Below are 16,131 nucleotides of genomic sequence, written 5' to 3'. Positions count from 1 at the left end.
ATGAAATTAATCTATATAAACTCTACCACTAATATTTTAACTACCTTCAAAATAAAATTCAGATGTTAATCCAAAGTTTTCATGTTTTCTTCTCGCTTCAGCTTTTTATGTCTCCCTGAATTGATTCTTCATAGTAATCTCTTTTAGCTGTCCATTAACTTTATCCATTTATTCATTTATCCTTTAATCTGCCTAACACTTTTTATCCCCCCATCTCATTAATAGTGTTTCATTGGAAAGTCCTTTTGTTACATAACTTTTCTTCTTGAAGTTGGTCCCCTTTTCTCGTTTCTTTTCAGTTGTAAGATATCACACACCTTTAAGTTAAAAATTCCTAGTTTCTCTCATATTGAGCACGGTATTCCTGTGCCCGTGACATCTGACATGCCTCTCATGTAATTTCTAGTGTTTAAAACTATAATGGTAATAAGAGCATCCCCCTCTAATTCTTTGCACAATATAGTTAGGAATTCACCTAAATTATATAATCCTTATAGCTCAGTAAATAGGAATGAGAAACCTTGGGACAAAGAAGAAAGCAACTTTCCATAGCCCTTATCCACAGAGCTTTGAAAATACATCTCTGTTCTTAGTGAAAGAACAGTTTCTCTCCAGGTCATCCCAAATGGAAAGAAGTGTAAATGCTGCATCTGTGCCAGAGACATGACAGACAAAGCCTCTGGTGAGAGGCAACAATTTTTTAAAACTTCCTTTTTTTACTGTTATCATTATCATTGGCCAAGCTTCTTGAAACAAACTGGAAAATTCAAAGGGACCACTATATTGGAAGATCTTAAGTACATAAAGTACTATGGGCAATAATTGTCACAGCATGTGCTGCAAGTGCATGCTCAGCTGGTCAAAGAAAACCAACCATATACCCAGTCAGACTTTTTTGAATTGTTAATAACCTGCCATAATTTTTTGTTGAATAGACATTAGATGCAAAATCTGTTAAATTAGGGTATATTATTGAAGTGACCAAACACAGATCCAGGTAACTAAATGTGAGTAAATGCCTCTGAACATTTTGGATTTGATATGCTTGTCAGTGGAGTACTGCATGTAAAGACTATTTTTCCAAATAAAATGGATAAGTGTGTTTTCTTTCTGTTTATTAGAGAAAGCATGTTTTGTTTCTTAAGACAATGCCTTGATAATGTATGCTGTTTCTGTACATGGCAGCACAGCAGCCATTTCATATACGATATCTGCATCTTCAGTTCCAGATATCGTGTTCAAGGAACTTAAAGTGTTAAAGGATTTAGACCTACAAACTCGTAAGCAACCACAGCTCTAAGCAATTTCTTAAGCAGCAGAGAGACCTCAGCATCTCACACGATCAGACTGTTAATTGCTAGTAATTATCCATCCCCTTAAGCTTTGTAGCCACAGTTTTAATTGCAGAAAAAATATTAAGTTATTAGAGGAGCTGTAGGCTTGACTTTACAATCCCATGTTTATACATAACTTCAATCACCTTGAACTATTATTTCAGTAATATGCCATGTAGCTGGGATTGTTTGTCATTCTATTGCTTTTCTAAGAATGATCTCACTTAACTGTCTGGGAATTCAAGGTCCATTTCCATATTTGCAGTATTTTTTAACTAGTCAAATTTTATTTTACTTTCAAATCACCTTTTTGCAAGATCCAAGATACAGGTATTTTTACTTTTAAAAAGCATTTAATTAATTTAAATTACCCAGTCTTATTTGAAGAATGTAATGAAATACGTTTTGGAAATACGACTGAAGTATTAGAAAGTAAGTTCAGTAGACTGAACATATTACCAAGGCTTGAAACTTCTGGAGTGCTGGAGAAACCCTGGTGCTTCCTCTTTTAAGTACATAAAAAACCTCTCACTAGAAATGATGAAAGTTGTATATTTTGCAGGATGTATAGAGATTACAATAGTTTTAAATGCAATGCCAGAAGTTTGAGTAAGACATATTGGTCTTGTAGAGACATGTCAATAGCAGGAGACTCTCACTGCAATTTGTACACAATGAAAAGGATGAAAAATTAATCTGATATGGGGTGGGTGGTTTGGTTTTGTTTTTTTTCTTCTCAAATGGCACTAATCTTTTTTGATGGTAATGACAGATTAGAATTTGTTCTCCAAAACAGATTTAGGGGAACCGGAATGAGCAAAGTTCATAAGAGAATAATCCCTAGGCAGAATTTCATAAGCACCCCTAGAATTTAAGGACACATTTTATGTCTGAGTTCAGCATATTCTTATTCAATTTAATGTAGCACCTATTAAGAGAGACAATGTATTGAAATATTATATTTCTCTTCAAAGAAGAGAAATTTGATTGGGGATTCTTATTTTAGTCATTTTTTCATGTAACAGTCATCCCATGAAACTTTCCAGCACAACAGACTTTGAATCCAGTGAAGAACCACAATTTGTTTTGTTTAAAACTAAGTTTTAATCTTGAGTCCTGTGTGCTTACATGTGATCATAGCATCTTTCCAGGTGGGAACATTTGAAATTTGATGGGGTTTCTTTGGTCCTTCTTTTTTTTTTTAATAAGGCTTCCCCCCCTTGAAAAAGTGTATCAGATCAGCTTACTAAAATCCCTGTTGTTGAGATAATACAGTTTGGTAGCTGTTAGCAGCTCAGATCAGTTGCAAAGCTATTTACTACAGAAGACAGAGCAACTTCTGCAACAAGATCTTCCCTATTCCCAATTATTTCTGCTTTTATATAAAGGAGCCATTTACTTCTCTACCATTCCCCAACCACTGCAGTAACAGTAACACAGAAGAGGAAAAAAATGAGGAAGAATGGAGTATGTGCTGTGGCTGCGGGAGCTGTCTACTCTGCCTGGCAGTGCCTACTACATCTACCTCATTTTGGGATTTGGAAAGGATCCTGGTCCACTCCAACTCTCCAGCAATGGAAACTAAGACAGAATTGTCATTGCCAAAGCCAAAAGGAACATCTAATATTATTCCACAAATATATTATTACAAAGGATGAACCACAAGCTAGAAAGGTTAGCAAATCTGTAGTAGACTGCACTTGTAGGCCCAGCACAATACCAAGAATGGTGCCAGTGTAGCTGCCAAAAAAAAAAAAAAAAAGAACAGATGGGAACCCCTTAATCCTCTTTCTCATTGTCCTTGACTCTCTCCTAGGTAAATCGACATCTGTTGTCTTGAGTCTGTTGCCTGCAGAGCATCTCTCATCTTCCCACGTTCCCAACTGCGAGAAGCAGCATCGTACAGCACACTGGTGATTCGTGTAAGACATGTGCTTACATTCCTCTGCTTATTATGAATGTAAACCTTAGCACCACTCTCAGGCCTCATATGTGGTTGCAATATCCGGTACTTCCCAGTTCAAAAGCATCACTAGGAAGGAAGCCTGTCTTGCTTTAATTTGGCCAAGCTCTCAACTGCCAAAGACATCACAGTGATGACATTCATGGGAACAGAAAAATTCTTTGCAGCTTCAGTATAACCAAAAATGTCTGATTTTTCAGATTCAGAGATAATTCCCAGAGGAATTAAGCACCTGGACCAATTTCAGTCGCAGAGAAGTGTACTCCTAAATGTAGCATAAAGACACTGGTAACTAAGCTGCATAAAAAAATAGGGAAGAAGGATTTTAGAGCGGTCAAACTGCATGAAAACCTTGGATCGAGAAATGAAAATGCTTATTCTATAAACAAGACACAGATCTAGAAAAATCTTTTTGAGAAATGTATAAACAGGGAAAAAAGTAAAATGAAAACAGGCTCCAAATGCAACATGATACTTTTAGAAGAACAAGTCATAATGCAGAAACATCAGTATAATTAAATTACTGTTTTAACCTGGTGCAAATATACAATGGTAGGTATTCTGTTATCATTAAAATGCTGAATGTTGTTTGTGTCACTGGAAATCTTTATGCTCATCTTTTTGATAACTAAAACAGAAATTAAAGTGTTTCCATACAATGTAAGAAGTAGGATGGAAGTTATGATGACATGACTGTGTACAGTTCCGGATCCAAGCAACACAGGGGAGAAAACCTGAAGTCCTTATCCCATTTCCAGACATGCTCTCAAAGGATTGCTGTGTAGCAAGACTGTGTGTAGCAGTGCCACCTGGTGACCGATGCTATGACCAAGTCCCCTGGAAATACTACCTACCTAGCACAGAGATTTATCGTATGAAATAATAAATTTTCCTTACTGTTCCTAAGCTCAGTATGTGATGTACAAAACTGACATTGAAACTTCCAATTTATATAAACGTAACAATATTTGTAATGTAAACACTGACAGAGCATTTGTAACTATGGCACTTACACATATCGAACAGAAGCAGTTCTCAAATTAGGGCAACTAGATCATAATTAGCCACAGGATGCAAATGAAGTATAGGGAAGAGGAAACCCAGAACCCCTAAAATTAGCCTTTATGGAGACAATCAGCAATCTCATATTCCTTACTTTCTCAATGACACAAAGTCATAATTAACAGACATATCCCAGTAACTCAGTTCAAGTGACAAGGTCATTTCTCCCCCTTCCCTCAGAAAAGCCTTGGAAACAAGAACCAGGAAGTCTTTCAAAGGTATGAGGAGTACTGAGCATCGTCCCTCCAACTTGCGTGCTTCGTCATGTGCTGATTTTGGCTGGGGTAGAATTAATTTTCTTTACAAGAGATAGTACAGGGCTATGTTTTGGATTTGTGCTGGAAACAGTGTTGATAATGAGAGATGTTTTTGTTGTTGCTGAGCAGTGCTTAAACACAGCCAAGGCCTTTTCTGCTTCTCACACCATCCCTCCAGAAGTGGGCTGGGAGGGGACCCAGCCAGGACAGCTGATGCCAACTGACCAAAGGGATATCCCAGACTGCATGACATCATGCTCAGTATATAAAGGGTGGAGAAGAAGGAGGAAGGGGGAATATTTGGAGTAATGGTGTTTGTCTTCCCAAGTAACCATTACACAGGAACAGAGCCTGGCTTTTCTGGGGATGGCTGAACATGTGCCTGCCCATGGGAAGTGCTGAATGAATTCCTTGTTTTGCTTTGCTTGTGTGTGCAGCTTTTGCCTTACCTATTAAACTGTCTTTATCTCAACCCATGAGTTTTCTCACTTTTACTCTTCTGACTCTCTCCCCCGTCCCACAGAAGGGGAGTGAGCAAGTAGCTTTGTGGTATTTGACCTGGGATTAAACCATGACCCTCCTCCCCTAAAGAACCAAAAGTAGACCTGGATGAGTAGGTATGGACAGTGCTGTACAGATAAAGCAAAAGTAAAGCAAATGTTTGGTCAAAATTTCTCAGTGACAAGAAAGTCCAGTTATGAACTGCCTGAGCCTCAGGAGGACCGTAACAACATACCATGCAAGCTCAGGTCAAGGCACTCAGGTCAGATATGGACCTGCACAAATCCAGCTTCCTAATGAAGTGAATGCCCAGCAAGCTAGCAGCCCAACCAACAGGCATATAACTGTCCTAAAAATCTATCTGGGAAATGAGCCCTAACATGATCAACCAAAGAATTCTGGAAAGGATAGAGGGTGCTCAGCTTCAAATGCCCCCTCCCCCTGCCTCCATTGTAGAGGTTCTTCAGAGATGAGGCATTTTTTGCTGCAGGTAGATCAAATGACTCAGGCACTTTAGTGTGTTACTTTAGTACCTGCAAGGACTAGCCAGAACCACCCTGCATGCCTCTGCAAAGGAGTGGAAATTACCCTCTCATTATACCTCCAGTTAGGAGGATAACAAAACATTCAAATATGACAAGGAACAGGGCAAGCAAGAAAAAAAAAACATTCTTCCCCCAACTTATCATCTATCTACTTTTGTTTTTAATTGATCCAAGGTAATGTATCTTCAGATAGAGTGCATAGGCTTGAAAAGGAGAAATGTAAAAAAATCAAAGGGGATGGGCTCACAGTGAACAAGAAGGTTACATACCTTTATAACGTGGTTAAAGAAAGGCAGGACAGTTTTGTGGAAGTAGGAACAGCGATGCTTTTACTTGGGTCATGACTAGGCCAAAGTGTATGGAAGCTCAATATATAAAACACTAGTGCACAGACATACTGCAGCTATTTGTGTACTCTTTCTGTGGCGCTTTCTACAAAATAGCTTTTTGCAAGTGGTCTGGTGTGTTTGAAATTAAAGCAAAAGAAAAGTCATATGATGATGACAACAGTTGTTGCTAGGACATTCCTTCACTATTCTCTCCCCTGGGTTTGTTGACTGTGCAAGACTCCATCCCCCTTCCTTCCTCTTGGTCTGTTCTAGGCAAATGTTGAAAAAAATAAAACGTTCATGTGTCTCCTAAATACAATTAAGAAAAGGAAATAATTTAAATTCAAACTCCTGCAAAATTTCATTAATCTTGTCTGTCCTCTGTCTTTTCCTGATTCAATACAACATTTTGTCTAGGTCTAAGTAACTGATACAAATAGTCCTTGCAGCCTGCAGTTACCCATCAGCTCTTTGGTATGCCCATCACAGAGAAAGACTGCGTATGTTTGAACTCCATCCTAATTTAAAAAGGAAAGAAAATTTAGTCATAGTCTAATCCTGAACTTAAGTAATTTACAGGACAGACTTCCATGCAGTAGGCTTAAAACAAAATACAGACCAGCTTTATCTTCGTTACCTACATGTTTAATGACTGTTTGTGGATTTACAAAAATATTCATGTTATACAGTTTTGTATGAATCAACAATTAGAATTAGGAACACATGAGGACTCCTGATTCTCTTTTAAAAGATCTGGTTTCTGCACATAAAATAGACAAACAATTCAACAGCTTGTCAGCTTGTCTGAATGTGTTAGTATTGCTATCCTACAAACCGATAGGTTTCTTTTAGTTTGGTTTCTTTTAATGAAGTACTTAATTCTTCCATTACTCAGTATAGGAGTTCCCACTGGTAGATCAGGATATGTCAGAAGTTTGAGTACAGAGCCAACTTCAAATCATAACTCCTCTGAAAATTCTCAGACAGTAAACTGGTATAGCACACATGTCCAAGCATCTTCCAGCCAGAACTACAACATGCTGGATGGAGTTCAGGGACATTTTAAAAAATATTCATCAATATTTCTAGAATATCTGACTTGACAAAATGTAAGTTACACTTTAGAAAGGCTGACAACTTTCTCCTCTTCCTGATGAACCAAGCAAAAACGCTAACTGGAAGTTCCCTCATTACATTCCAGCATCTACTGAATCGTTAAGATATGATTAATAAAATCTTTTCCATCCAGTTCCAATGAAGGCACAAGTATTTCCAGCTATATGAAGAATTTATGTGCATTAGAACACATGGGAAGTATTTGTAAGGCTCCAGCTTTACTAAAAAAAAACCTTATTCTTTTTTTGGAACTCTTGCACTAATGTAAAACAATTAATTCACTAGGCCGAAGCCAATGTTTTCAAGTAATAGCAGCCTTACACTCCAACGTTTGCAAATTAAAAAAAAAAACACAAAAAAAAAATCAGCTGCTCACATCACTTTTCCATACACAGAGAGGATTTGTTTGCACTATGTTCAGCCTTGAGCCCTTGCAGACAGACAAGGGAAGAGCAAACTGTAAGTTTGTTTCAAGACCGTTTTGTGACATTCTATTCAGAGGGTCCCAGAAAAGACCAATCTGTTCCCCCCCGCCGCAAAGCAAACACCTCAGACTTCAAGCAGCACAAAGAAAGTATCATCCAGATCAATGGCCATAGCTGAAAACTTTTGTTAAAGCCTGTTCACTTATTTGGGCTTCTAAGCAACTCCAAGTACTGTTTTTATGCATCATGCATAGTACCCAAATCGTGGGGGTGAAAATCCTTTCTTTCCTGAAAGGATTGCTGCATGCAGCACAATGTGCTGTTTATTTTTATAGCACAAAAAGGCAGGCATAACCAATATCAACGACTTTCAGCCAGCTTTTAAAAAATGTTAGTGGGAAAAAACCATTAAGTGAGTTAGAAAGGTAGATGTTCTCACTTTTAAGGGGGCCTGAAATCACTTGAGGATCTGTCCCAGCAAAACTAGTGCTGAGTCTCTACCATTCTGAATTTGAAGCATAAACTTCAGTCTGCTTATAGGTATAACTTATCTCTCTTCAGATTTAATTGTTCTACTACACCACCAGCACATCTTGAGATGCAATAGTGTTGCTTTTACTACATCCCACAGTACATGCAATGTGTTTTTTGCTTTACGGAAAACTCAATGAAAAAAAATTAAAAAAAAAGCATGCAATCACACTGGATTTATCACTCCCCTTTGGAAATGCCCCCATTCTTCAGCATCAAAGTCCAAAATCTTGCTGGTTAGGACATTCTCTTAGAGCGAGTCTGCAGAACAGAGTGCAGTGGATGCCTAACACAGTGCAACAAGCAAAGAAATCTTTTAGTGTCGTCCCTTCTCTGATGTGCTTGGCTAACACTCCAGCCTGAATTTTCAAGTTTCCTCTTGACTTTTCTAATTCAGAGCTTGGACTGAAGCAACTACATGAATATCCTAATTTAATTAGAAAGCAGACTGCTGACCAAAACATCAAGCAGAATGCAACAAATTAGTACTGGATGAAATGAAAAAGCAAAAATATATTAAAATGCTTTTGAATTAAATTTGCCTTCCTACCTTTAAGTAAAATTAGCCTCTGGGCTTCAATTCAGAGGATAAATTTTGGGTTTCTGGAATAACTTAATGCATTAACACAGTTTTTAGAAGCCTAGGTGGTGAGAAATAAGTATTTGAAATAAACAAGCCATTAAGACATGTTCATTCTCCAGTTATTAAAAGATTGGAAACCAGGTCTGCAAATACCTGCACCAAACTACTTGACAATGCTATTCTTCAAGAATAACTGTATGCTTGTTACATGTACCTTCATATTCTCCTTATATGTAATATCATTTCTGACTCCAAGAGCATCCCAATTTTACAGACAAAAGTGTTAACATGAGATTTACTTCTCTCTGTATCTTTCCAGTCAACATTTTTCAGGTGTCTTTCTGCACTAGAGTTCAGTGTGGGTATTCGGAAGTCTACAGGGATGCTTCTCCATATGCATCCTGATCTTCTGTCTACCAGGATGAACAAAGCTGAACATGTGTTCACAAACACTGCAGAGTTGGCTTCAAAGCGAAGAAATCTTCACAGCAATGCAAGGATGATGCCGAGCAATTCCTGTCAAAAAGACAAGGATACATACCTTGCAGAACAATGGCACTTTATTCCCTGTGCAGAAAGGAAAGTTTCCTTGATCTAACTTTGTCCAAAACGTCACTGTAAATGAAAATTCTCTTCAAACTGTTTCAAGAACAGATGCCATTTCCTTGAACTGTCTGAAGAAGTTCTAAAAAGCAAAAATTAAGATAAATTTCAGTTGCTTGAAGAATAGTTTGAACAGTTCAAACTAGCATGTTAGGCAAAAAACACTATCCATATCTCTCACATTCCCTTTTTCCTCCAGTTACAATGTGCAGCTTGAACTGAAAGTTTCTGCTTTTCTTTTTGTTGGCTGGTTGACATTTGGGCACATTGACTACTAACTCTACAAAGGTGATGCCTTATTTGCATGGGCTTGTCTATTAATAGGGAAAGATGCTAGGAAGGAAAAATACAAAGTAGCTCTCATACCATGAAAAAATAAAATAAAAACACCCCTTTCCACACTAATGTTTCTACTCCCAGCTGAATTAATCCAGACTTCTCAAATGTAGCACCCATTTCCTATAGTAGCTGAATAGCAAATTGTTAAATAGGCTTCAGTCAGAATGAATAGATTTTACAACACCGAAGGATTCAGAATATCCTTCTCAAATTTCTTCCAATCCAACAGTCTATTTATTTTAAGCTTATATGATATTCTAGGTGATGTATTATCCCTTTAAACAGGAATGACAACACAAGTGCTGCATTTATGCAAAATTTAAGATGCATAAATTCATAGATGAAGACATAGTAATTAAGAGTCAGTGGTGACAAAGAAGACTGATCTCCATTCCTAATCATTAGCAAATGTTAGGCTTAAGACAAGTTTTAGATTTTGAGGCTGGGGAACAGTTCCATAGATTAAGAATATTCTATAAATTTCTAATAAGGCAGAATGATAGCTGACGTGATCTGAAAGACTTTATGTCTTCAGTTGTTAGTTTATTTGTACGAGAACAGATTAATTACTGCTAAAATAACATTTTCAGATAAGAGATGTAGAACTAACTAACAGAAGTATTTAGCTTCTGTGTTTTAAATAGTTATTTAATGCTTCCTCTTCGCATGACTGTATTGGTAAACAAGCAACACAAAAGTATGCATTAAGGTATACAGTTGCTCCCTCACAACAACAGCACTGTTTTTAGGAGACTGAGTCAAGTAACACTCACTACAGACCTTGAACTGTGGGATCGTCATTTCAAAGGACTTGTCTGTTATTTGTCCTGAAGGGTCTGCCACCGTCAGCGTCACTGTAACATACGGGTACTTCAGAGACCGGCAGGTGTCAGAGCTCATGGCGACTCCCAGCTTCCATTTCATATCTACAAACTGCAAAGATGAAAACCATTGGAAACAGTGTCAAAGAAAGAGATCTACCTTACCATTGCTATTCAGTTGGAGGGATGTTTCACGGACAATACAGGATGTCTAGAGCTCTTATCCAAATGGAAAGCAAACATACACATTCGGATATTACCATGAATAAAAAATCATCTGCCCATCCTTTTATTGGTGAAAAAATAAGCAATTTAATAAGTTATTTCCCTTAATCTGTTTTCCTTATCCAAGTACAGGCAATAGTTAAGTACACTGTATTTAAAATTCTACTAAGAGGAGTTTCAGAAACACAAGCTCACATGGCTTGTATATCATGAATGTATTTGTCATGTTTGGTTTTTTTTTTAATAAGTTTCTAAATCAAAAACAAAGTTTCTAAGTCTAAACCAAATAATTTATAACGGCAATAATAGAGAAAAATTATGGCATTTTATAACTGTATTTTAGATAAATCACAAGTACACACAAGTACATTTTTTGCCTTTCGTGAAGAGCCTTTATAAGCTTACTAGCAAGCCTCAGACAAAGATTTTCTTTTTTTTCCTAATTCTGTAGTCTTTTAAGCTGTTGTTATAAAAAAAAAAAAGATAATAAAATGCAAATACACTGCTATTTTTTCAAGCAAAGAAAGTATGCTGGAAATTGACAGAAAGTATCTTTAAAAATAATGTTTGAACTTAAGGGAGACAAAGAACAAACAATCAAGTGCTGGGGTTATCAACTTTAAAGAATTTAAATTACATTTAAAACAGATTTACATAAACAGCCAATCCAATTGTCTGCCAAACTGACTACCACCTTTGTTAATAGTACTACAAAGCATTAATCTTTAAAAAGGTATGAAACTGTTCAGCATGTAGACAACCTTTACTGCACATGCTGCTTTATCTGGATAGATATTTGGCAACATGTACATACACATACAGGTAGGAAAGCTTTCTGCAGTCAAGATACCTCTGTGTGCCAACAACACAACGCACTGATGCTTCTGAAATGTTCATAGTTGGCTCAACTGCACTTGGTCACACTTAGTTACCTGCCCCACGGTGGCCACATTTCTTGCATCTTCTGCCGCAGTAATGGATTTGCCCTGCTCATTCCATACATGACGGATAACTTGAAGTGCATGTTTTGGCAGTGTGCTGACTGCACTGCCCAAGGTGGTGACCAGTTCTTCTGTAGAGAGATTGTTTCTGGCTGCTGTGCTGTAAGTATATCCAGAGAACACTGCATCAATTTCATTCCCCGCAAATTTAATAAAATTTCTCACTTCACTCCCAATAGCAATTTTTTTGTTTCTGCTTTATGTGTACTTTAAAATACTCAGGCAGCCTGGGATTTTTTTTTTCCAGAATGTTACTCACCTTTTGTATTCACATGCAAAAAACATGACTTTAATATGTTTTAGTATACAGAGACCCAGCTTTTCTGGGCTTGCACATCCAACATTAAAACAAAAATAATCACAGCCTCCAAGTGCTGTAGCAACTGAAAGAAGGCATAACTCAGTGAGAGATGTGTGCGTGGAGCAGTTAAACAATATCATTACTTTAGAAACAAGGCAATTTAATTAAACATTCAGCAGATGTAGTTTAAGTATCGCCAAATGGCAAGTAAGGACTTCTAGGTATAATCGGTACCAACAGGAGTCAAATGATGCCATAAACCCTCAACTGAAAAGGTAGCAAGTCTAGAACAAAGTTACCACTTGATTTCCTCTAGAGAAACAGGTAAAAAAATAAATCCTAGCCTATGTTTGTTCATGCAGGTCCACTACTCTTAAAAGAGACACTAATACAAGACAAAGTGAGTTGGTCCTCCAAGTAGCACAATCTAATATAATTTAAGGCCTTCTGTTTTATTGTTAGAGAAGTAATATTTTAAATTTCTACTGGCATTATTTTCTTCAGTTGTATTAACGTTACATAAAATGTTTTGATACTATACATTAAAAGAACAAGCAAGATCTTGAAAATTTTATGCCTGAATACAGAAAAACTTAGAGCAAAACAACAACTCAAAATACTCCCTAAAAACTCTACTCATGGCAGAGTGCAACATTATAAGCTGTGTGTCCTTCAAAGAGGTACAAATGCTGGTTTCTAATCTCCAAGAAACAAGAAAGTTTAAAAACACACTCCTCCCAGGCAGAGGTCCAGCTGACTTAGCTTTAAAAGTGACCCTAACTTCCTCTATTTTGCCACTAGTTCTAAAGCTTGCAGACAGGATCTTGGACAATTTCCTCTCTTTGTCTTTTTATTACAAAAAGTTATATTATGTATTAAGTAACTACTTGATTTTAAGGACACAAACTAAGCCCAGGAGGGTTTTTTTGTGTACTGAGACCTACGAACTTTTGCCCTTTTCCCAAATCAGTTCATTTTATACCTGCATTTGATGTAACTTTTTAATACCATTATAAAGTTAGGGGGGAGGGGGAAGACATGGTGAAAAGTATATTATTTTGTGCTTACCTAAATAGAAATGAAAGAATGTTAGCTATTTTTGCCAGGTCACCAGTGTTAATCTCAATCCCTGATGTCTGAATTCTCTAGAAACAGAATGTTCAAACAATTACAAACATTATGCATTAATAAAAGCCTCTTTGTACACACATACACGAACCCCCACACGGACTCAGGGATTCTATCCTTAACAGCATATACAGCTACTATACTTACAAGTGTGAGTATCCCAACTTACCTGACACAATTCAGCTGTATTTACACCTGGGATCTTATGGTTCAGATGATGAATTATTTGTTCGCACTGTGGAGAAAGTATTATTGAAGACATTCTTAATGCGTATTTTAGTACACAAGACAGAGCTAGTTCAAATACTTGGGAGATTACAAAACAAAAAAGAAAATGGGTTAGTACAAAAATGGACAACAGTAGGATGCTTTATTAAAGAATCAAGAATAAAGTAACTGAAGTGACTGATTTTAAAATTACATCAACTCCACGAAAAGAAAGTCAATCAAGAATTTATAATTTCTACCTCACTGGCTATTCCTACTTAACACACCATTTTCACATTAATTGAACAGTCATCTTGTTCAAGTGTACACTATACTTAACAAGCCAAATATTTTTTAGGAAAGCTACCTTGGTACCCCACCTAGATGACAGGCGAAAATAGATTCTTAAAAATCTGTGATAAAAACGTAAATTTCAGGCAATACCACTGCTCTTAGCAGGACTGGTGCACTTTATGAATCATGTAAGTGAAGCTACCACACACACAAGATTCCCTTTGCAACAGACAAAAACCAGGAAAGCTTAAACAAAAAGGCTTCCTAGAACCAGAGTGCCAGAAGCCCTTCCACATCCTTATCGCCCTACTTACCAGCTCTGCAAAGAAGTCTTGAGGTATTAAATTAATCTTATTTGCTGCACCACCAGCATCTAAAAAAACACAAGCAATAGCGATCAGGAGCAAACTTCAAGGGTTACAGTAAAAATATAAAATCTTCGTCTGAAAAATCCTTAGGCCATCGTGCATGCGTTTACCTTAATTCAATTTTTTAACCTAAATTTACCTAAAAGAAGTACACCCCTCTTCTGAGCCCACTTCCTCCTCAGCCCCACCCTTCCACGCAGCCCCCTATCCCTTTAGCCCCGTTCCCCCCTCAGCTCGCCCGTCTTCCCATCGGCCCCCCTTTCCCCTCACCTCCCCAGTCCCTCCCGCCGGGTCCCCCCCCTGCCCTCACCGAGCGTCCCCAACGCCTGCGCGAGAGCCCGCGCGGACCCGGCGGCCATGGCGCCGCGCACCCGCCCAGGCGCAGCCCCCGCCGCACAGCGCTCGCCGCCCTGATTGGCTCCGAGCGCCTCCAGAGCGAGGCCGGGCCAGCGGCACCGCCCCCATTGGCTGCGCCGCGGGGAGCACGCGCTGTTCCCGCGCGATGGCGCGGGAAAGGAGACTGGCCGTAGGGATAACCGTCCGCGGAGGGTTCGGGAAAGGCCGGGTCGAGGCACGCTTGATTGGCGCAAGAAGTTTCCTGAGTTTGATTTATTGACAGGGCTTTCTTGGAGCTCGTTGTCATAGGCTCGGGTACGCAAATCATAGAATCACAGGATATTAAGGGGTTGGAAGGGACTTTAAAGACCATCTATTCTCAACTCCCCTGCCAAGGCCAGGGGCACCTCCCACTAGACCAGGTTGCTCAGAGCCCTGTCCAACCTGGCCTTGAACACTGCCAAGGACGGGGCATTCACAACCTCCCTGCGCAACCTGTGCCAGTGTGTTGCCACCCTCACAGTAAAGAATTTCTTCTTAATATCTAAACCTACTCTCTTTAAATTTGTACCCCTTACTCTTTGTCCTGTCACTTCAGTTCCTGTCTGGCTTCCCTGTAGGCCCCCTTCAGATACTGGAAAGTAGCTATGAGGTCTCCACACAACCTTGTCTTCTCGAGGCTGAACAGCCCCAGCTTTCTCAGTCTGTCTTTGTAGGAGAGGCGATGCCCTGTTCTGTGTGCACGCAGCACTTACAGTGTACTGAACTTGGTACAAAATGACCATACTTTGTTCAGGTGGTTTATAGAATCATTCTGTACACCTGTGAAAAAAGTGTGCAGTTTTTGCGTGACTTGTGTAGGTAAACAGTGTCTTCAGCTTTATGGGAAAATAAGCACCTTTTGTGAACTAGAACCATATTCAATAAGCATTTCATACTGATCTTAAGTTTGGGCTGTGGCTGGAGTACTAAGGCAACACTGATCCTTCACCAGTCTCACTTTTAAAAATAATATTTTTAAACTTCTCTAGTAATCAGTTTTAGTTTTAACTTTATATATCTACAGTAATGTTAAAATTTCTGTAGACCTAATCTGAGACTGCGACAGAGTAGTAAAACATAATACACAGTATTGCTGACTAGTTTAAAATTACATATTTTCAATTAATGAAAGAATCTAGATTATATTTCAGGAAAAGAGTATTATGGAACATAATATGTGTTTATGAGTTTTATACATTTATGGCCTGTCTGGTCTTGGCCTCTCCCTTCTAAAGTATCTAATTAAATGTGCAAATGATTTTAAATAGTGTGTGTTCTTATGACCTCATGGTTGTCAAAACACTAGCAATATATGCACCACTGAGATCTGTCTCTGATACCAAGGACATGACTTAACAATCTCTTTGTTCTTAAATTACATAACTCTATTACATACTTTGTTATCTAGAGAACTTCACATATTATTTTACATTGCAATTTCATTAAGTCTCTCAGTAGTGCCTTTAGCACTATGACTAATATTCATTATGGTACTTTTCTTTCTTTCTCCAAGATGTAGAGATGGATGTGAAGTTTAATATCTTTGTGGTTTGGTAATTACAAAATCATTTGCTGAAATTTGAAGTTATTTTGGGTTATTTTCATCAACATGTAAACATACTTTTAATTCTTTGAATTTGGAAAAGAAGGTGATGAAGTACGCAGTGATTTCAGCTTGTCTGCCCATCCACAGAATTAAACTGTGCATCTTTAGAAAATTCTGCCTTTTGGAAGTGTGTTCTATGAAGTTTTTCATGGCAGAGAACGGAGATGCAGGCTATGATGGTGACCTGACAGTCCAGGCTCATCTTTTAGCTAGA

At 38.1% G+C, this 16,131-nt stretch overlaps 1 protein-coding gene across 2 annotated transcripts; it reads right to left on the bottom strand.

The window, feature by feature from the left end:
- Positions 1-6,614: 6,614 nt before the first annotated feature.
- COMMD6 (COMM domain containing 6) lies at positions 6,615-14,354 on the bottom strand. 2 transcript variants are annotated; one of them, XR_007903343.1, is made up of 8 exons: positions 14,244-14,354; positions 13,880-13,938; positions 13,234-13,299; positions 13,005-13,081; positions 11,567-11,735; positions 10,369-10,521; positions 9,188-9,331; positions 6,615-8,349 (listed from the first exon to the last, which is right to left on the bottom strand). XR_007903343.1 is itself a non-coding variant. In XM_051780525.1 (7 exons), exons 1-7 carry the CDS (start codon positions 14,290-14,292, stop codon positions 9,281-9,283), a joined length of 624 nt encoding a protein of 207 aa, XP_051636485.1. In that variant the 5' UTR covers positions 14,293-14,354; the 3' UTR covers positions 6,615-9,280. The 2 variants fall into 2 exon arrangements, 1 of the variants encoding a protein (XP_051636485.1); XM_051780525.1 differs by having other exon boundaries at positions 6,615-9,331.
- Between the last annotated feature and the right edge of the window lie 1,777 nt (positions 14,355-16,131).

Source organism: Manacus candei, unplaced genomic scaffold (genome assembly GCF_025592945.1).
Source record: "Manacus candei isolate 608988 ecotype Guabito, Panama unplaced genomic scaffold, ASM2559294v1 h1tg000014l, whole genome shotgun sequence".
Taxonomy (NCBI): Eukaryota; Metazoa; Chordata; class Aves; order Passeriformes; family Pipridae; genus Manacus; species Manacus candei.
The sequence above is the reverse complement of the archived record's forward strand: the minus strand, read 5'-3'. Positions and strand labels throughout refer to the sequence as shown.